The sequence below is a fragment of the Neocloeon triangulifer genome, unplaced genomic scaffold, assembly GCF_031216515.1.
Source record: "Neocloeon triangulifer isolate White Clay Creek 2 clone unplaced genomic scaffold, ASM3121651v1 ptg000014l, whole genome shotgun sequence".
In the NCBI taxonomy this organism is placed as follows: domain Eukaryota; kingdom Metazoa; phylum Arthropoda; class Insecta; order Ephemeroptera; family Baetidae; genus Neocloeon; species Neocloeon triangulifer.
In genome coordinates, this window is record NW_026775556.1 from 10063866 (window position 1) to 10086822 (window position 22957).

General features: G+C 38.9%; 1 protein-coding gene across 6 annotated transcripts in view; it reads left to right on the forward strand.

Annotated features, from left to right (window-relative positions):
* The window catches only part of LOC132200926 (insulin-like growth factor-binding protein complex acid labile subunit), a 161536-nt gene that overhangs the window by 88652 nt on the left and 49927 nt on the right, over window positions 1–22957 (forward strand). For all 6 annotated transcript variants that reach the window (XM_059626717.1, XM_059626718.1, XM_059626715.1 and 3 more), the window contains one exon: window positions 21737–21820. In XM_059626717.1, coding sequence (XP_059482700.1) covers window positions 21737–21820 — 84 coding nt within the window. The remainder of the gene's footprint in view (window positions 1–21736; window positions 21821–22957) is intronic.

The window sequence follows — 22957 nt, forward strand, 5'->3', positions numbered from 1 at the left end:
CCCGCGCACGGAAAGGGCTGGGAATGCGCGAGTGTTTATTTATCGGTCGGCCGTTCAATCATGCGGCAATCGATACGCCAAGTGGCGCAAAAAACGCCAGCCGGATGGAAAGTGCACAAACTGCCACTGATTTGCATGGCACGTCGATTTGCGTTTTATGTGCGCTGCGCGGCGAGCATTAAATTTCGCGATCCTGCGGCGCAAAAAGTGCTCGAATGAGCGACCGCCCCGCACTCAATTCGCACTGTAAATTTACTATTGAGGTAAACGACTGGGAATTGGGTAAATAATATGTCTTTTGGGAGCAATTATCATTTGAAATATAAACACCTAAATATCTCCAAAGTAATTTAAACTTGGCACATGAGAGTTTTTGTGAATCTTTGGTATAATATTAATTAAATATATTTTTTATTACCTTTACACTTTTAAATATTTATTTTTGTGATAATAAATAATAAATTTTTCGTTATTTTCACCACTGTTGATTTAATATAAAAATTATTTAATATAAATATAATTTTACTTAATTAATACATATTTTAAAAAACAGTTCAAACTCATTACATGGAATTCCTGTAATATTCTGTTTAGCTTGTGGTTGTTATTTCTTGAATATAATTTTCCAAGACCAGGAATGGGTTGTATCGCATTTTTATCAAAATATAACAAGTGCTTTGCTTGGAAGATGTGAAGAATTTGAATTTCTTGAAAATTTAAAAATCTTCAGAATATGTTTTTGTTAAGAATAATATACACAATATACATATCTGGAAAAAAATATTTAATTTATAGGGAAATTATTTCCAAGCCCCGATTTTTAAAAAAAAATATTTCAGTATGTGACATCCATCAAGTGACAAGAATAACCAATTTTTTTGTTGTATAGACATCGAACATAATACTGCTGTTTTCATACCGTTCCTCCGCTTATTTCATTTTCATAGTTCTTAAAAGTAATGTATTCTTTTTATTACATATGAACATACACTTAAAAAACTTTAATTTTTTTTTTTCAGTGTAAAACTGATAAACTTAAGGAAATTTGGCCACAATCTGCGATCACTAACCGGCGTCACGATGGCACATCTCCCTTGGCGAAGATTTTCCCAATGAGAGAAGTGCGCGTTTTATCGGTGGCACGAATCCAATGTTCAAAGTAAACAAAACTCGGATGGAGGATCAATTTCACGGTTCGTGTTGCGCCTTAAATATTTATCGCAGCCGAAAAGCTGTCGCGAATAAATCGGTCGGAGCTGCGCAGTTTGATTTGCGTGCCTCGTGCAGGCATTTATACAAAAATAAAAGAGAGTTTGCATCGCAGACGGAGTGAATGGAAAGGGCCGCTTTTCATTAAGCTGAGAGTCTTTTGTGTTTTGAAACGACTGCTGTGCGTCCGCCAATTCCGCTTCGCAGAAATACAAACTGGCATTGTCCTGCGAGTCGATTTATTTCCTCTTTTGAACGACAGAGGTGGCGGAATTTTGTCGAGCGACGGGAAACAATTTTGAGTCTACAAACTTTCAAATTGGCTCAACGGAATTTTCATAAAAAAGCTCTTCCCTTTTTGTGTTCATCAAGAGAGAAAGGAATTAAGACACTATACTTAAAAAGGCATTTCTTTTACGACCAACGAGCATCTTAGAAATTTTAATCCTCCCTGAATTGGTACAGCAGTAGACAATTTAATTTCCTCGGCAGGCCCCTTAGTCGAACCCCTTCTGCAGAAACAATTTCCACCCCCGAGTGCACTTGGGAAGTGTAATTTTTGCGTCGACGAGAACGGCCCTGGGCCTCTGGTATCAAACTTTGCCCGCCGTGAAATATTTAAATGAGAGCTGCAGAGGGAGCGGCGAACTCGTTCAATTAATAAACACACGGCGATGGAATATTATTATACGCACTCGCTGCATATCATCATCATCATCCACGGTGCAGCGCCATAGTTGATTAAGGATGCGCACGGTAATTAACTACTTAGGCAAACATAATCGAAAATTGAATGAATAATCAGAGCCGTCGAGTGTGTTTGTGAGCGGAGGGTGCTGTTTGTTGTGGGCCCGTGTTTGCTTTGCAAAGGTGCGCCTCGCAAAACAGCCTCTTGGGCAAATTAAAGTGGTGCCTGTTAATTATTCACGGCGATTCATCATTATTTCACGTTTGACTGGCCAACTCGTGCCGTTAGTGCGCATACGTGATTAGGCCAGCTGTCAAAAACGAGTTAATTGGAGCTGCGGAGATACCGAGTGGATGTTAATAATTTAAATAACAGCTCAAAAAGACGTTTTTTGCTTACACTGCGGTATCTTTATTTATGCAATTAACCACGTTACAAATATTACAAAATAAATATTTTTGTAAAAATAAAAACATTTATTTTTATTGTGAATTTTACCAAATATTTGAATATTTTAGTTACTAACTGATTTTTTTTTAATTAATGTGTACTAAATTTCTTTTTTTTTTTATTTATTTAAAAATTAATTTTAAACTAGCGGGAAACTTAAAAACGAGCAGTACTAATAAAAGAAAATAATTTTTTTGGTTTACAGCTTGTCCAATACCCTATCATGAAACCCATAGTATCTGTGAATTTTTTTACTGAGAGTGTCTCTTGCCTACTCAGGGTAGTTATGAGTTACGTAGAAATTAAATATAATGTATATATATAATATGAAAGAAATTATTATTATTAGAGTCAAACAGATATCAAATTACACATTAAATTTGGAATTTAAATTTTGACTTAATTTTTAAACAAGCAAAAATCAGAAAATTGATCAATCAGATCTTGCGATTGAAATTTGCACAGATAAAAAAAATGGCGATTTTATATAAAGAAATTCTAAAGAACTATTCAATTTTTTTACTCCTATGTGGAATTGGGCTCGCGTGGTTTGCCGAAATTAGGTCGCCGTGAACGCAATTACAGCTCGCGGAAGTGCTCCTATAAGTAAGGTGCGTATAATTTATTTGCCGACGAAGGAAGAGCATATTGCTGCAGCGACGGGGCGTGATAAATATCAACGTCATTAAATTGATGACGGCGCTTAAATTAATCGACTCCGGGAGGAAATGATTAATGCATAGGTGTAAGGAAGACGCGCACCACATAAAAAAGAGGGCCTCCTTGTCGGAGGCGGCGGAGGCGAGAGAGCTGCCGGCTGTGCGCCTCGCATGAAAGGAAGGCCCGCTCGTTCGCTCGCTCGCTGCGGGCGAGATGTGCAAAATACACTTAGGCCATAAGTGAGATGGCACTCTATATATTGATCTGGGGCCCCGAAAACCGAAACACTGCGCCGCGGGTCAAGGCTGTTAGGATGCCACTTCGGACGGGTGCATCCGCCCAAATTGCCAATTTTCCAAGCTCCTGGTGTTTCGTCTCTCAACTTGACAAAGAGAACTAACGAATTGAGACGCTGAAGTGGGAAAAGTTTCACTCCAACAAATTGCAAAAAAAAAGTTGCAGGACGTAATCCTCTTTTAAAATCGCTGCTTCAACAATATATTTAAATTGATAAAATAAATTATGTATTAAATTTACTTAAAAATGTTATTTTAAATCATTTTTAAACTTATTATTTGAATGAAAAATATAATTTAATAAATTTAATAACTTTTCTGTTTTCATAATTTAAAAAAAAAATTGATTCTTGTGTTTTAATTGTAGAAGTTAATTAATGTGAAATTTATTGCAGTCTAGGGAATAAAAGCTTTCTTGTGCAAAACATGTAAAATGCAATAAATACCTTTACTCGCGCCTGGTTTAGCTCGAACGCAATTTTGCGACCGTCAAGCCAAAGCCCATTTCGGCCTGCAAAATTTATGGTCTCCCAAATAAATTAGATTTATAAAAGGAGGTTGGTATAATTCTGGTCTGTAATTCTTCATCAGCAGTGGAGCAGAAAGAGCGGCAGCTTAACAAACAGAAATAAATTTCGCCCACATCATAATAATTTTTTCTCCGGCAATCCAATTTCACTCGCTCGCTCTTATTCGCGCAGGCGATGGAAATTCCGCGGCGCCCCTTTCAATAATCTGATAAATAATGATTTGAGAGGGAAAATGCCATTTTAATGCGCTACTCTCCCTCCACCGGTAGCGGATTCAATTTCTTTATTGGATGGATGTTATATTTGGTGCCATTAATCTCGAGACGGAAGACGTTTGCAGGGCTGACCTAGTGAGAGAGCGGCGCGAGCAGAAAACGAATAAAGGCGCATGAGATACATAAAACACACTCTGGTAGAGCAGCCCTTTCGCTTTAGCTCCCAGCCGGCAATTGTGCTGCCGGATTATTTTGTCAAAATTGATTTTCGATACACGAGGCGAGAGAGAGCATCGCCGTTTGCTTACTTTCGCCTCTCTTTCGCTTTTCGACGGACGCGGGCGATGCAACATGCGATATGCAATTTGGCGCTCTCACAAACCGGCGAGCATCAAACAACACGCATGTTTATATACGTGTGACATGGAAATTGTTTATATGCGGAACGGCACCCTTAAAGGTCTGCAAGAGAATCCTTTTCCCTTTTTGTTTTTCCTCTAAAATTCCAAGAAGCAATAAAAGTTTCCCCAGTCTATATGGTATAAAAAAAACTTGGCCATTATTCTAATAGAGGTAAATACTTTTCGGAACGATCGATTGCAATGTCGGATGTTCAGGCTTTAAGTATGTTTTCCAAGTACCGTGAAATACGATTGGCAATAAAAATCTGAAATGCAAATATCCGCGCCTTTTCTTATTCGCGGATTTCGCTTGGTTCGATGCAAATTCTTCCGAGAAATAGGTGCGCTCGCACAAACAGGGAAAGCAATTTTAAACCCAATTTCGCTGGCCTGCAAGAAAAAGCAATCCGTTCTCAAGAGAAAGAATCAATCAAGCTGCTGCCTCTCTTTTGTGAGCGCGGCGCTCACTCGCTCGCTCGGGTTCTAAATTTGGCCCGAAGATGCGAAACAAAGAAAATGAAAGCAAAAACGCTGTGGTTCGACAGTGAAAAATCTTCAAAGGTCAATATCCTTTTGTGCCAAACTGTGCCGTCCCATCCAGCACAGACCTCTATTTAGATTCACTACTTCTTCTTTCTCAGCCAGCCGAGGGAAAAAGAGAAAAAAACAAGTGGCGCGCGAAAGGATGAGAGAAAAAATAAGGGAGCCGATCATTTCACTCCTGGGAGCCGACGCAGCCATGCCTCTTGACAAGTTAATATTTTCCATGCCGGCTGCACAGCTGTAATGCCTCCGGTATCACCAATCAATCAATCGCTGGAATTTTTTCTCCCACGCAGGCCCAAAAGAGAGCGATGGCCCCACCAGGGGTTAATTATCTCGGTTTCCGAAAACGCACCTTCTCTGATCGACGTGCACCGAATAAACATTTACGTTATTCTCCGGCTCCTGATCATAACAATGCGCCCAGCGGGGAACAATGCCGACGCGTAGACGCGGAAATTCTCTAAAAAAGAAAACCATCGCCGACGGCACCAAAAATACAAACGTATATCACGTTCTCCCTATATAATTCTCTCGAGAGCGGGGAATTTTGACTGGCATCAGAGGACGCGAGCCAAATTGAGAAGTCTGCTTATGATTTACGAGGACATAAAATTTTTAACAGCCATACACACTTTTCAATCGCAGAGCAGATTTTATTGCTGGAAATATATATGTGTTTTATGTCGGTACTAATGGGCCGTTTTGCTTTTTGGATGTGATTTCTGGTTGGATTTAGTGTCAGCCTGGCAATCACGTCAAAAGTTTCAAATAATGTGAACAACAATTCGGAACCGTCACGTAAACGAAACACAAAACAATAAAAGTCGCATTCGTTCGAGATCAGCGAATTCTGCAAAACGAGCCGAGTTATGCAACCAGCACAGCATAATACCGGCGGCTCTTCTCGTAAAATATACAATTTCACAGTGGCTTAAAAATCGTAATATACGTCGGGCGAAACGTCATCTTTTTTTAGCGGAAGAGCAGCAAAAAAAAAAGAAAAAAGAAAAAGATGAAATAAAAGGAAAGCAAAGAAGGGGGCATATATAGTTGTACAATTTCGCCGGCGGAGAGAAAAGAAGAAGCATGTGAATGTGTCTGGGTGCCTCGGAGATGTTATTATTTCTCTTTCTTTCCTTTCTTTCTGCTCTTTTTTGTATATTCATTGCCATACCGCTGCGGCGGCGGCGGCGGCAGAAGAAGGGCGTGTGTGTCTGTTATTTTATTTTCTCTTGCAGCGAAAATAAACATTCCTAGGCGTACTTAGAGGAATGAAACGCCAAAGGAGAACTAGTCACTCGCTCTCTTTCCTTCTCCACGCGCTCGTGCTATTATCAAGTTATGGCCGAGCAGTTCTCTCTCTACGCGGATAAAGAAAGGGCCTCTTCTATTTTGATTCGCCTCGCAAGAGCTCCCGACCTCGAGAAACAACTGACTGACTTGTTCAACAGTCCGCAAGTCGTACTGCTGAATAATAAAACAAGCGGTAAACAATTTCGACAAATGTTTTTTCGCCGTAATTGTTGCTCTCCGCTGGCCAACGTGTTTCGGCTTTTTCCTCAATTGCGAAAAGCTAGCTTGTCGTTATTTTATTGCAAACAAAAGACCGTTGTGTTTTCCTTTCCCAGGGCAAACAAAAAACCGGGCCTATTATTTTTCAATGTCCAAAAGGCGCAAATCGCGAGGCAAAGCGGGATTTCGCCGACTTTAATCCTCTCCTAACAGGCAATTTACGCAAAACACAAAAAGCAGCAGCCAGTCCTGAGAGCGACACATCCGCCCTCGCCCTTTTTCGCTCTCATGCCCTGCTCGGCCTTATAAATCTGTTGGGCAAATAAATGCGTCATAAATTTGCACTTCGCACACAAAAAGCCACACCTAGGCTTTTGTTCACACACGAGAGAGGTCTTTCCTCCCGCAGCGCGGAAGTGAGCGGATGAAAAAGTGGGAAAAAGTGAAAATGTGGAGATTATTTCACCTCCAAGTTGAATTATATAAGAGGTGTGCCAAAACTGAACAACTGAATTGACTGACGCCAGGTCATTTCCAACAGCACTGCATAACCAAATATTGAAAAATGGTTTAATCAATCTATGGTTTCTGGCCAAAAATTAAATAGTTTATATTTATTCTTCAAAATTGTATGGAAAATAATTTATGCACACGAATAAGGATATTTTTTTGTTACTTACAACCATAATAGAAGAAGTATAAAAAAATATAAGAGAAAAAGTAAATAATACACGATACAGTGATTTTTCTATGCGTAAATAGCATGATATTTGCTGTTTTATGTATCAATATTCCACCCTCGCATATGAAATATATAGCTTTTGTCGTGTTATTATTATTTTTTTATTCTTCTCGATCCATAAAAATTTTAATTGGATAAAAGAGAAGAAAGTTTGGTTGAATGTTTTAAAGTTCCTTGATGTTTAAAACTTAATTATGTTCGCTTGAAAAGCAATTTACAAAATGTGTTTTGGCATAGTTATTATAAACTACCAGCAGCTATAATTACTTACTAAAAAAAAAAATTGTTTGAAGCAAAAAAATTCATTAATTTTATTTTTTTTCCTGTTCCGGTAATTTCTTTCAAACTTCTTGTGGTGGCTTATTTTTCACCTCATTTCTATTTTTTTTTAATTATCATATTACTTTGTCTCTCTTGGAATCTGATTTTCTTCTCGGCTAAGCTCCACTTTGAAATTGTTTTGAGTCGATCAAAGTGTCATTTACATTCCTCCACTTTACTGCCGAAAGCTCGAAACGAACGCGCCATTAGGAAAGATAAACTGTAAATCCAGAGCAGCAGGTGAGATCGCTCTCTGCGTGCCCGCCGATAACCACACCAGCGACCGAGTCTCAAGAATAAAAAACGTGCATCCATCTCGAGTCATTACCGAGACTTATTTTAAGACGTGACAACAAACAGCAGACGCCACGGTTGGCTTTTTATATATTTTCCCACTGGTGTGTCCCTCCCTTTGTCACGCAGATTCTGGTTTCGGGCCAAATTATTTCGACACACATTTGTTCGCTCTCGAAAATAGCATTTCCATCTCATCCCGCCAGTCCAATTAAATCCATTTATCTCGAACTGATGCTGTTTTCGCGCTGTTATTTATGCAAATCAGTGCGCCGAGCCGCGCGGCTGGACCGATTATTAATTATTGCCGAGCCGAGCGCGTCATTTATCTGTGACACACAGCAGGAGAGCCGCCTCGCTGGGTTAATGTGTGTGATTACGATTGCACTGCACGGATAAATGTATGTGCGGCTAGGACCGTAATTTCCCAACCACTGTAACTAGTGTAGTTCACATTTGAGCGTTTTTCTTGATTTATTTTAACTGAATATTTTATTAGCAAAAGTTGAATTTTTACCAAATATTTTTATTTTCAGGATGTAGTAAAATTTCCAAATTAAAATTGAAGTTTACAGGAAAAAGTTGCTTCAAAAATAAATAACTTAGCTGCTTTTGAATTTTTTTTTATGTGAAATTTTTTTATTGTGAATAATATTTTTCGCTTTTAATAATTTATTATTTTACGAATATTTTCTTTCAAAAATTAATACCAAACCTTAACAGAAACACTGAATATTTGCATACAAACACGTGTTTGTCATTTTTTGCCTAAACAACTATTATGCAAGCGGAACTAGTTATTTACACGCAGACATAATTCTCTCGCCACTCGTGTATAATATTTTCATTCCAGAGGTCTAGCCGGGTTTCCGTCTAACGCAAACAGTCCAAGTGAAAATAAAAATAATTCAGGCGCGGTCTTTCATATTTTTTGCGCTGGTGGTTCTGCCACCAGAGCATAATGAGATTAGGCGCGCTGCCGTTCCGCTGCTTTTTTACGATCCGTCATAACTAACGGGGGCATAAACTGCACGCGAAAGATATACACAACGCAATTCGTGAGCCCTAATCCGCGTCTAAAAACAGGTGGCGAGCGAAAGTCATTGCGAGAATTAATTCGCCCGGCGGGGTCTCGCGCGCGCGTGAAATTCGCAATTAACCGATTTTTACGGCCGCGCCGTAAAACAAATAAACTGCTTGCGCGTTAAAATTCACACTGTTATTGAAGCAAATTGTCAGCTTTAATCACCCACGGACGAGCAATATAGCTTTCGGCCGCGGCGGCCGTAAATTAGTGCTCATTACACGGCGAGCAGTATTTTTCATTAAAAACGACCGGACAGGCCAAACGAGTCCTTTTTGCACGCGACCCTGGGCAATTGTTGACGTAATAACAGTAAAGGGCATAAAAATGGTGCGCAACGTAATGTGGTGTGCAGTTCAGAAGGCTGCAGGTCGTATAATTACAAGGCACGCTATTGCCAAGTCTACGAGTGTAGTTGCTCTTTTCTCTCTGGCCGCGTTCTCAAAGGAACGAACAGCACAAGAAAGCGTCCACACTTTGCGTAATGGTTGGTTGAAAAAGTTGAGGTCTCGTGTCTGCGAGCACTACTAACTGAGCTCTTTGTGTGTGAATTGTGAGCCATTATTTTTGTGTGGCTTTCTGAACTTTGATCTGATCTTCATGAGATATTTTTTAAATTTTATAGTTCCCATCCAAATTAAAAAGTAATTGAAAGCTAAGAAGTCGATATTCATAGTATTTTGACCTCTTATTCACTCTAAGATTCGAATTTGATTGGCATTATTTTTTTATTCTTTGGCAAAGTGAAATATCACTTACATTGCGTCTTTGATAAAAGTACGCTATATAATATATGTATAATCTTGTTTATAAATATTTAAATTTAATGCAATTATTTTTTTAATAATTCGTTTTTTTTTATATTAATTCATAGTTATTATTTTTTTAATTCAAAATCCCCTTTTGATTTATATAATTACAGTTGATACCCTCAACGATTACATGACTTGTTAAAATACATGCATGCATTACCTAGATTCCACAAGCCTATATAATATGTAAAATTTACAGTTTAATTTAGATTTTAAAATATAAAATTTCTATGAATAATAGAATAAATATTAATAGAAAGTCAAAATTATAAAAATAATCACAATAAAATATTAACATGGTCAAAAATTGTGATGATTTGATTGTATATTATATTATATTTTGCACTTATTTTATTTAAAAGTATTCATTTGTTATAAATGCATAAATACATACTTCAGTCCAACAATTTTTCTATACAGCCACGTCTTATATGTGGCTCCCCCTCTTTATTCCTTTGTTGTTTTTAAAATCTCCAGTCTAAGTGTTTTTAAAAGCTCTCTGAGGCATTTCCTTAAAATTGCACAACTCGTCGACGACAAGAGACAGCTTTTCGCTCGAAATGCAGCGCGTCTGATCTAATTGAATTTGTCCATGCATATTCACAAAGTCAACAACGCTGCTCCCATTCTTTAAACGCGCGTCTGCACACAGGCAAGAAGTGCATTTGAAAAACGCTCTCTTATCCGTCGCTCGAATCGTCCTGCGCGAAATGAACTGCCGCTGGATGTCAAGTGCTCTGATTCAATCCTCTAAATGCATCTTTCCACGGAGGAAGAGAGAAGAAAAAAAGCAGTGCTCGCTGAAAAAAGTAATATTCACTGCCAGAGCCGTTTCCTTTCTTTACTCCCTCCGAGTGTTTATCTCCTTTTATAGAACACACATATTGAAAATGCATCTCAAAGGAGCGGAATCTCGACCGCGCGTGCACACACACGCGAAAGTGGCAAAATTGCAATCTCGAGGAGAGCGACGAGAGGATAAAAGAGGGCGCGTCTCGCAGGGTCAATTAGGGGCTGTCACTCAATCTGAAAGCACTCGCTACTTAGCGTGCCAATCAGCCTCGATTCTGAGAGCACAAAGGAGACGGCCAATAAAAATGGCCCTATTGTCGGTCGCGAGACAATGGACGGATCAAAAGCAGTTGTCGCCGCCGCAGAGCTGCAAATGCCTCCGAGGACAACAACGTCCTTCTCGTGACGTCGCGTAAAGGAGAAAATTAAAGCTCCTTCTTTGTGGCGAAAAAGGAACAAGACCGCACACGTAGTTATTACTGGCTTTTTTCTAACAGAAATGAAACTATAAAAAACAAGTCCGTTCAGGCGTAATTGCAGCCTTAAAAGGGTCATTCCTGGTCATTCCGTTCGTTTCGCCGGACAAAAAGTTTAATGCTGGTTAAAGTGTGGGTTGTAAAAATCCTCAAGAGCAAGGCTCGGTCGTAAATTCAGAAAGTCACAGAATTTAATTAATATTTTTGACGCGTTTTTGGCTCCACTCGAGCCGCAGGTGATTTCACTGTTTGCGTCAGAAGGATGACATCAAAACTTAGAAAGCTGAAAATCATGTTCATTAAAAATTTTCCCGACATAAGCTAATTAAACGCGGCAATATTTCAACTTTTCAAGTCTTTCAACACATCTTTCTCCGGTTGGAAACGGAGAGGTTCCCTCTTAACAAAGAAAGGAAGTTAAACCGTCACATCTTGTCAGGGCTTTTTGCAGCAATTCCTCGCGCGGATATTAATGCGCGGGTGTCGTTATTAATTGCCATGTTGCTAATTACGGAATATCTCTCGCTCGCGCCCTCCGCGCTGCTTCTTGCACTTGGCACGCACCCGCGCGCGCAAAAAGCAGTCCCCCGGCTGTCATCTGTTGTGACGCCTTAATTAAAGGGAGGCTCAACTCGTCGCAGTTATCATCTCGACTCGCATATTTATTTTACATGACATGGGGATACATTTCTCTCTCTCTTCTTGTGGGTGCGGAGAATAATTACCATTGTTTTTCATCCAGAGAGTCATGCTGCATTATTAAAAGTTTGCCCATGAATGCTTTTATCCCATTAAACAGACTTCCAAGCTTTAAATTTAGACTCGTGTCAGGCCGAAAATTATGATTAATAACAGTAATGAAGACAATTATTAATAGTGAGCAGATGTGAAAAGCTAATCCAAATAAAGAATTATCTATTTTTGGAATAATGTCATAATGCAAAGAATTAAAAACATAACTATGATTCTTCGTGAATTATGCCCTTTTTTCGTCAAATTATCTAAACAAATAAATGTTCTTTTGATGTTAAGAATTAAGTTTAACAAAATCAATGATAAAAACAAAAACGAAGTCAACCAAGGCTCACTGCGGCGGATGGGGTCATTTTAATCTCGGAAGTTTGAGCAAAATTCTTGCTAGTGGTAGTGCCGTTTTGCCAAACAATTCATTTCTTTCAAATACATTGTTTTTAACAATTGAGTGTAGACAATGTAATGCAACAATTAGGACAAATAAACAACACTAATAATAATAAAAGAGCCTAAATGATTTAGTCTAAAATTTTATTTAGGCCTTAAATCATTTATTTCTAGTCAGCTGTAAATACCAAAATTAAATATCAAAATGATTGATAATTAAAATTTAGAATTGTTCCCTTCAAAATCTTGAATCATTTGGCATGCCAAAGTTTCATAGAAGTCGCAGGACTCGCTAAATTTCTCTCCAAAATTTCCCCAAAGCGCAATTTACAACAAGAAGGCGGGGTTTGCAAATCCCGAGCTTATCAAGAAATCCGCTCCATCCTCGCCTGTGGCGACATCTGCACAAAACACACACATCCGCCAAAGTACACGTCCGTACGCACGAGTCCTGAGTAATTGCGATTAGATACGAGGCTGAAACAACAGCGATTTATGACATTGTTCTCCGCAACACGAGCACATGGCGATTGCTATCAAAAGTTGAGCGCTGTTATTGTTGCGCCGCCTAGCTCTGCCGCCGCCGCCATATTGATGTTGTGTAATTATAAAGGGATCCTTATCGCGGTCGTGCGGTGATTGCAGCGTGTATGGAAACAATTGTCACATTGGTCTGCCGGCGAACACGCGACCCGTCCTGGAGTGCGGCCAGATAAATCCGGAAAATTAGTCCAACTTTGTGCCTTGTTAAAACTTGCTCTCCTGAGAGAAACGCTGGCTGGTTCTTTCCCAGACCGATCTTATCAGAGGCAGAACAATAAATTCAACCTGAGCGAGAGATAATCTTGGCCAGAAGTTAATTTTCCGGAAAACTATACGAAAAGTGGAGTGTAAATCAAAATTTAATAACGAATCCCGAAAACGCGTCAAAGGACAAACTTTTATTAACATCTGCTCTGGTGGCGGCGTTTTAATTACAAAAGTCGCTTTACGTCGCAAGAGAGCGACGGGCCAATTTGCGAATGGAGCGATTCCCGCAACGATGAGAGCGTCTTTCTCCGTCGGCGAACCGCGCGCTCGAGATGCACATCCTCGTACACACGCCTCTCTCGTTTGGCAATCGATCTGCCTCACTTCATATCAGCATCATCGCGAAACAACCGCGCGCGGCACTCACGCCGCCGCCGCAGATATGAAATTTTTGCTTCTCTCCCGTTTGCTATCGCCCCGTGCCAGGCATTTTTTTTTTTTTTAGCTCCAGGCCGTAAATTTTGATGAAGCACGACGCGAGTTTTACTACTCTGCTGATGAGCCCGGCCAAATCAGAATTTACAGCCTGCCTAATAGAATTGGCCTGTATAGGCAACCGGCGCAGCAAACGTGACGAGGCAGTTGCATACTTTGAAATTTTGTCAGGGGTACACTAAAATGTCTCCAACTAATTGTAAGTTTCGCCTTACACACGCCAACTTTAAAAATTTATTTAAAATCTCATAATTTTATATTATTTTTATTTTCAATTATTATTAAAATTTATATTTTATTGGAAATATTGAATTAATCCATGTAAACAAATCAACTTTACCCAAGGATTATAATACTTTATATGAATGAAATTTATGTGATACACCTATAGAATGTAATATCCTATTTTGCTGAATTTGTGGATTCTTAATTTATGTATCCATATCATGTTGGCTACTTTTTTTATAAATACAAAATGTTGCAATAAATAAAATAAAACACATAATTAAACCCAGAATATGATTTGTTGAAAAAAAATGCCATAAATATGTTTTTATTTTTATTTAATTTAATTAAACATAGTTAACTTTGTATCAACTAACCATTGCAGCAATTTTTAAAAATATATTAAGGCAAATTGAAGTTCAACAATTTCAACATGGAAACTTGTATTGAATGAAAATGATTGCAATTGATGAAAAATTGCACGAGCAACGCGGCAAGAGTCGAATGCAACTTTTATCGGGACGAGGCAATTTATAAATCGGCAGCAATTGTTCTCTTCATGTCTCTCTGGTGCATTAGAAATCGATGCAGCGACCCTCGACTGCTGCGCGCCCTCTTCTCGCGAGAGAGAAATAAATTGCCCGCTCGTTCATCTGTTGAGTGTGCGGATAAATGTTGGGCGATTTTTTAAAGAGACTCTTTGAATTTTAAGTAGTCTTGCATTGGCAGCAGTTCGCGTGTAAGGTGCTGCAAAAAAATCGCGCCGTGCTGCCACATCCATAATTCAAAATCAAACTTCTGCGGTAAAACTAAAAGGCTTTCCTGAGAGATAAAATGCGAGGCGAACGACACAAATGATAAATGATGTAAACGGAGGAATGGGGAATTGAGAATACTCTCGTGGAATAAAAGTGCTTCCACGTCTATATTTCCTCAAAGTCAAAAGGAATTAAAGTTTGATAGAAATCGGAATCTTCACAGGAAATAATTCTAGGAATTTTTTTTTTATTTTGCCTGCAACTGATGAAGAAATAAATCAACTTATTTTCATTAAAAAATGATTGAAGCATGAATGGTAATTTATGTATGCATAAATTTTGAAAGTTTCTCAATTCACACCGTTCCTGTCTGTATTTTTAGCTTTGGAAACGCCCGAAAACGTGTTTACAAATCACAAGTGTCAACGTCAGTTGCGATAATAATAGCACACGGCCCAACACGCATCCATGTTAATAAGCTTTAGAAATCTCAGGTGGCTGATTTTGAACGGCTGGTCGTTGGCCAAGAGCGCGTGTTCCTGACTAATGAATAGCACGACGGCGCACAGATTGAATCGAAACGAGCTCCACCACTTTTCCCGCTCGGCACTGCGCACATACACACACTCCAGCCCTTTTCAGTTTAGCTTTTGTTCCTGCGCCGAATTAATATTTAGCCTGGGTGAAATTCTTTGGGCGCCCCGAGGACCGCCTGCCAATCAATTCGTGAATAATGCGCTCGCGTTTTCGCAGCACGGCCTTTTGCCGAAGCGCTGTGTGAGTGATTGATATACGACTCCCTCTGAATGACTGCCTTTCTCTCTCTCACTAGCTCGACGGCTGCAAATTCGACAAAGTCACTCGCTCGGGCTTTTAGCTGCGTGCTGGATTATTAAATTAGTGCCGAAAATGGATTTGCGCACACATACCCTTTCGCATCGCGACGAGGTGATTTGGGTGAGCAGGACTCTGGCGGAAATAAAGCGAGAGTGGGTTGTTTCCCGGGAATTAATTCGCACGTGATTTAGCGGACACTGCGCTCGGCAGCCAGTATTTCGTGGTCAGGAAATAATTGGAACTTATGCCGGCTAAAGCATATAAATTATGGCCACAGATTAACACTTTGCAGGCAGACTTGCAAAATGATTCACAACATTTTTTTATGAAATCATCAATTAATCCAGATAAACTGGCGTTTAAAATTTACTGAAACATCCAATCGACATTGAGAAAGTTTCAAGAAAAAATCTTTTAATATCTCATTGCTAAGAGGCTGAAATAATGAAAGATGAAAATAATTTTTAAAAGGTTTAAAATTTCATCAATTTACGAACTATTATTACTAGAGTATAATTGTTTTGAAAGTTTGAGATTTTTTATTACCTTTTGGCAAGAAATAATTTTGCTTGAAACTGGCAAATTCCTCTTTTGAACGGCCAAGGATCTTTTCCGTTGGTGTGTTTCATGGTGGATGTGCAGCCCAGACAACAATCCGCCCTCGGCATGTACTGTCTATCCAAGGGTTGATGAATTTCTATGGTGGTTGGGTTCAAAATGAAACGGAGGCGGCAATTTCGTGCTCGGCTAAATAATCAAGTTGGTGAAAAGGAAGGCGCTCAATGGAACAGAGATCATGTCACGAAACACAGAGCCGCCGCCTCGCCCGAGGTGGTTGCGCTTAGCTAATTAATTCGCTTTCCTGCCACCGATAAACTGTGCCCCTCATTTGAAATCGGACTCTTCCTGATTAAATTCAACGAGAAATAGCTGCACTGACGTTGCATTCAATAAGGAAAATAAAGGAAATGACTCATTTGAGAATTGAATTTATATTTGGGATAAAAAAAGTCAGTAATCATCAAAAGCGAGTGCGGTGAAAGAGTGGTTTGTTGAATAATTCCATCCCCCGTGGAAAAATATACCATTCAGTCGCTTTCACTCAACGTCAGCAGCGGGGGGCCAAAATGCGCATCAAAAGCGTTTGTTTATTCAAATTTGAAAAGCGAGTGCTTTTTAATTTCAGAGAGAGAGAGTGCGGAAGATTGAATGTGACCGCGCATGTCCTGCGTGCCCTTAGGTGTGCCCGGCAGGCTGCATAACTTACAAACTGACCACACAGTCTGTTAAAGCGGATGGATTGTTGCTAAAGCACACGTCATAGTCAATTATTTGTTACTGTGTAATATAAATAATAATTAATTAATCTATTTTTTATAAAACCTTTTCTTACTTTGTTATAAATAAAAGAAATTATTTTATTTTTTACAAATATTTTTTTATATTCACTTTTCACCATTTTACAGTCTTTTATGAAATTCTAATTAAATTTAGTCATAACGGCTATAAAAGTTAAATTAACATAGATTTTATAGATATTAAAACAAATTAAATTTTGTACACAGAATAATTAATGTGTATTAAGATTATTATTAGTAATGGGTATTCCGTTAGCCTGAGGGTGGTATAGCTAACTTTTAATTGTATTTGAGAGAGAATAGAATTGAAGATTAAAATTTAATTCAATGAAAAAATATTGAAGCAATATTTTATGTATATATCTGTAACAATAATGTTATAAGGCATCATTGTAAAAATTAAAAAAATTCACGGGATCCAAATTTTATAAAAAAATAAACTGACTGCAATATAATTTATTTTAAAAATTGAATAACTTATTGAAGGTGATTGCTTCAAAACTTTTCTCCAAAAAACACAGCGTTCGAATTGCCATGCAAAATTCAAAACTATGATATTAATTGTAAGTGCGCTACAATTTTAATGTTTTGCACTCCCTGCAATGTGCACATAGAAATATCGACACCCTGTGCAAATTTCCTCGGGAATAGGAAGTTCTGTCTTTTTGGTTCGCTCTTTCCCAACTCATCTCTCTCACTCGTCGGCACTAACTGCCAAGTTAGTGCAGCGGATTATGACGGGCTTATACGGAGAGAAGAGAGATTAGGAGCGTGTACATGTGAGCGCCGAGTGAAATGTGTGTGTGTGAGCTGGCTGCGATTGTGATGCTGAATCAATCAGCAGAATGCCGAGCGCTCCTTTGCTGACTGAGAGAGAGAGAGTAAGCGGCTTACGCGCCGCCGCCGCCGCCAGAATAATGCATTAGATTTATTTACTTTGTTTTTAAAACTTGACAGACTACTATTTACACGAGAGATTTGCCGCGCCCGGATTTAATTAATCATTCGCACGCAAACGCTTCTATTGTTATTTTTGCGCCACTTTTATCAGCCATGAGCAGTGAATTTTTATGCAGAGAAACCACTTTAATATTAATTTTAACTTGCAAAATAAACAGATTTTCAACAGAATTGCAGATGAAGATTTTCTTTTCCTGAAATCCATTTGTGAATGTTATCAATAGAGTTTAAAAGTCTTTTTGCATTAATCTGTGAAAAAGACAGCAGAGATAAAACGGCATGCAAATGCTTTCTATCAATAACAGAAGAACGAAAAATAGATTTTGCTCTAGTCTTCTATGCAAATTCGAGCCGATTTGAAATCATTACCTGAGCCGCTAACTGAGTTCTCCTTTGTAAATAAAACATGAAGTGCCAATAAACGTGTTCCAGAAAATAAAGTGAATGATATTGGAAGAAAATTGCCTCTATTAAAATCGAGTGACGAATCAATACCTGGCGAGAGAGAAAAACGTCTCGGGAAATGGAGGTGGAGCTCTTTTTTCTTGTGATTTGAACGAAAATTTCCGTTCACGCTCTGGTCGTTTTCCGTCGCCAAGTGAGAGAAAAAAGTAACCATGGAGGCTTAACCGGTTCTCTCCGGAGATAAAACTGGGTGAAATTGGCCGTTTAAAAGACCAGACGAAACACATATAAATTCAAGGCTCGTTCCATTTTGGCCAAAGAGAATGAGACGAACTGCGGAAATTGGCGCGCTCCTTATCTTTAATTAAAAACAGCTCGGCCTGCAGGAGAGATGCCGGAGCGATAACACCGAGACGGGGAAATGATAATATTGGCCAGGGGTTAGTAGTTCTCTATCTGGGCTGTGCCGAGTCGGCTACTTTTGCCAGAAGAGTTATTGTGATCGGATTACCGGGGCCGGAGTGTCAATTGCGCGCCCGTCCAATATCCGGATTAGAGCCTCCGTAATGGCCACCTAAGTAAGTAAATTCGACCGAGCAGCAGCGCCACCGGTCGGGGATTTGACCTTTTCTGATTGCCACGCATCAATCATCCTGCTGCGTTCGTCTCGCACTGCGCGCCTCCCTAGAATACCAACGAGCCTAATGAGAGAGAGAGAGAGGCCGTGCGGCCCCTTGTGTGTATGCAGCCGCGCGATACACGCCCGCTTTAATTAACCCCCATTACGCACCTCACATTTTGATTTGTGTCTGACGTAATAAGGGCCGGCCGGAGTCACCAAGTAATTTATTCAAATTAGGGGCTGCATGTTTCCGCAGTTTTTCACTTCCTTCTTTTCCTGCCGAGCAGGGGCTGCAAAGGGGTGAATTTGAATTTTTTCCAGTTTATTTTTTTTAACCACCCTCGAAGTCAAGCTTTCGTCTCACACTAAGCGAACGCCAGAAAATAAAGAATTACAAAGGAAAAATTTTTTATAGGAAAAAATGGAAAAATTAAAAATTAAATAAATGAGCAATTTTTTGTCATTTAATATTTATTACTTGTACATTTTTGGGCTACCAGCTAAATTATACTTAACTTTGCAAAATTTTAGGCATTTTTGAAAACTTTTCAAACTTTTAAGAATTTGTTCAAACTGTTAAGATTTTGCTGATATTTATTTTATGGAGTCTCTGATTGATTTTCTCGACCGAAAATAATCTCAAAAGTTTGCCTTTTCACTTTGGTCTTTTCTCTTTTCACTCAATCAAGTTGACGCACACACGCGCGCGTACGACTCTGTTCACATATCGAAATAGCGAGTGGACCACTGGGGGAGTTTTAAAAGTTTTGCAGGTCAATAAAAGAGCAGCGGCGACGGCCGGCAATCACGTAACAACCCAATCAGGGCGCGCTTTATTTCGGCTCCAATTTCCCTCTGCCTTGTTGTGTCCGTCGTTTGTCCTTTCAAAGGACTAGTAACTCGCAGCCTGGGGTGATTAGTTGCCCTTGTCATCATAGGGAACATGATCAATGTGTTTTTTTCCCAATAATAAATATGTGTTTGTTAAGTTTACAAATTTTTACTTTCTTAAAATAAAAAAATTTATAACTTCACAAATTACAAAAAAAAAATCTTTGGTGTTTAATTTACATTGATTGATAGGATTCTTGGATTTTCAGAATTATGTTAATAATCTGCATAATATGATATTACATAATTAATATTGCACAATAAAATAAAGAATGAAATTAAAATCAATACAATTTATTATCTTTAAAAATTAAATATCTTAAACTTAAAACATAATATTTTTAAATAATTTTGCCTATTTTTATTATTATTCTAAATAACCTATATTATATAGTATATAAAGTTTTAGGTAGTTTTCACATTTTTCAGTGAAATTTCGAAGCACAAACTCCATTAAAGATGCCGTGGAAATGTATTCACTTAATTTATATTGTCTAAAACTAAAATTTTTTTAAAGTATGCACTCTACTTCAGTTAATTAATTTTATATTAGAAAATACCAAAACTATGTCCACTATGAATCAGGGGCAAACATTTTCTGGTATTCGCATTAAATCTATGAAAATGACAGGCTCAGAGCGCACGAAGCGTGAAATTAAAAGAGGCGTAATGTGAGGCGATGCTCAATGACATGTGGCGACGGCAGAAATAAAAAAGCAGCTGATAGGCGTTGTGCCCGTTTGCGCTGCTTTTTGGCACCGCCGCACTTTTTGCAGCCAATTTTCCGATAAAGTAGTAAAAAAGTCGTTGCCGGCGGCCATAACTCTGCAGGCGCGCGTTCGCCGCTCAGCTTATCTGTTAATTATACAAGACGTGAAATTAATTGCGTTCGCGCGCACAAGCAGCGCCGAATTTTACGACTGAGCGCGCGATATTTATCGTGAGCAAGGCTTCGTCGGTCATTAAGTTTGCATATTTACGGTGACGCCGCCGGATTCCTCAAACTTTGCTCGTCACCTTTAAAGTGAATGACGCGAACAAGTCGATTTTTATGCCTGATTGGTGAAGTCAAACATAATAAACTCTGCATGGCATAGTGATAAGCAAAGTTAGGGTAGCAAAATGGCATTCTTCCTGCAAAATTTAATCATTTAGAGAAAAAAAATGTATGATTTTTGCCAAAGGTTATTTTACTATATTATTAAAAATACCTTTTATTTATTAAAAAATTCAAACTAAACTTTCACGTTCACAACAAGTTTTTTCATTGTTTCTCAAACTCTACTGCTACTCTGCAAGATTGAAACTGAACATCTAAAGCTCGCGACGAATTTCATGAAAAATTGAAACCAGGCCGGACTTCCTCCTTGTAAAGAAGCAAATTAATATATACAAGGTCAAATAAAAAGCGACTAAAAATAACATAAAATATTTTTTTTATGATTTTGGTTGTAGACTTTAGTTGACTATTATTTGTGTTTATTTATGTATTTCCTCTCAGAGAAAATATCTATATATTCTCACTGATCTGATATGCAATTTGTCTTATGACTTTTTCTGTCACCATGGTCGATTTTGAATCGGAAATCAGGTTGACCGCGTACAGAGTAACTGCAGTGCAGCTCCGCTTTCTATAACTGCAAACTTATATAAAAGAGAGAGAGTGGCGATCATTCAGCCTTCAGAAGGACTTTTGATAAAACTTTTATGGGGGCTGCGGCCGGCAAATCGTAAAGCCTACATTACTAGTAGGACAACACACGGGCTCAATAGCGCCGCGTTCGCTCAGGGGCTGGCTGGAGGGTGCGATAAATAATGTACTCGCCCCGAGGAGAGTCGACGGTCGGTTGGTCGGTCGGTCAGGGGCTTTCGAAGCAAGTGTAGCAATATAATCGTGTTGAATGGCTGTAAAATATTGACGCTGATACATAAGCCCTTAAAAATTATTGCCGCCGCAGCAAGGTTCATTTTTATTGCGACTCCATCTTCCGCTCTTGCCACCGGACGGTCGCAGGTAATTGACTGCATTTCGCTGCAACCCGCCTTTTAAGGTTGTTATTTTTTTACTCGCACTTTGATGTAAAATGGAAAGCGTGACGCGAATTCCAACTGAATTTGTGCAATTTTTTTCAAAGTAGGCGGAAATGCGGAGGGAGCACTACCGAATATTAAAAATGTTGGCCCTTTGCAGGGATTACAAATCTATTCGCTTTGAAAGCAGCCGGGAGTGTTGATGCGATGTAAAAAGGGTTTCGTTCTGTTTCCAGTCGCTCGAGATAAGCTCCTACAGTGTGGCAAGAAACGAAGAAGCTTCCAATCTGAGCCCGAAGGCCGCCTTACATACCAAGCAGGTCAGTCTTTTTGATATTACGTACGCACGCAGTCAGCAGAAAGGAGCTACAAAGCGCTTTCCCTTCTACACGACACACTATTTTTAAGTTAATTTAAAATAAAAAATTATTTTTTTAAATTACTATGTACAAAACTATTCATATTATAACTTTACTACAAATATTTATATTTTAATAATTTTAATATTTACTTTCTTTACATTTGAAAATTGTTTTTTTTTTTAATAACTAAAAAAACCACTTTATGAAAGAAGAATTTAGTAAATGATTACCAAAATTGTATAAATTTTTGCTTGTGAATTTCATCATCATAAATAACTCTATAGATTAATCATTTATAATAGTGGATGGTATCTTAAATATTATGATAAAAACATTATAATTTCAGAAATTCATGATAAAAGCTTGACTTTGTGAGGTTCATTGAGATTTATAAATTTAATGAATCACCGAATGATTAAAAATATTAATATATTTTGCACTTTTAGAAATGTAAATATAATATGAAATTTTGCTAACAACGATAGGAATACGTAGAATCAGCAAATAAAGAAAATCGGAAAACTTGAATTGCCCTTTGCAGTCCACGTGGGCCCGTATCCGAATCTCAAGAGTCGGCAAAGAAGACGCCGGACCGACTCGTTGGTGTTTTTTTTCCACTCGTTCCGAAAGGAGTGAGGCACATGCAAAAGCCATTTTTTGACTCCCCGGGGTCCATTCTAATTTGCCTGCTCCATTGGTATGCTGGTGGAGGCTCGCTAAAATTGCCGCCCGCACTACTCTTGTACCTTTCTGGCTGAAGAAGTACGTGCCCCTCGTCTTTCCTGCCGACGAGGGCTTCTAGCAGGTTTTGCCGCGAGCGCGATTCGGCCGCAATAATTATGACGAGCTGCTCCATACAAGGTGCGAAACACCGCCGCCGTTTTCTTTGCCGGCGCGTAATAATCAGACTTGATGCAGCAATAAAAAGGGACACGTGCAACGGACGCTCTCTTATTACACTTTTGCTGATGCGGCTCGTGCAGTTATTTCGTGTGACACATTACGCCGGCGATTTATGACGTGCTTTTCGGCCGGTTGCCTTTTCTGCTTCCTTCCCGGGTTCCGAAACGCAATTCCCGCCGCGCTCGTCGTTTC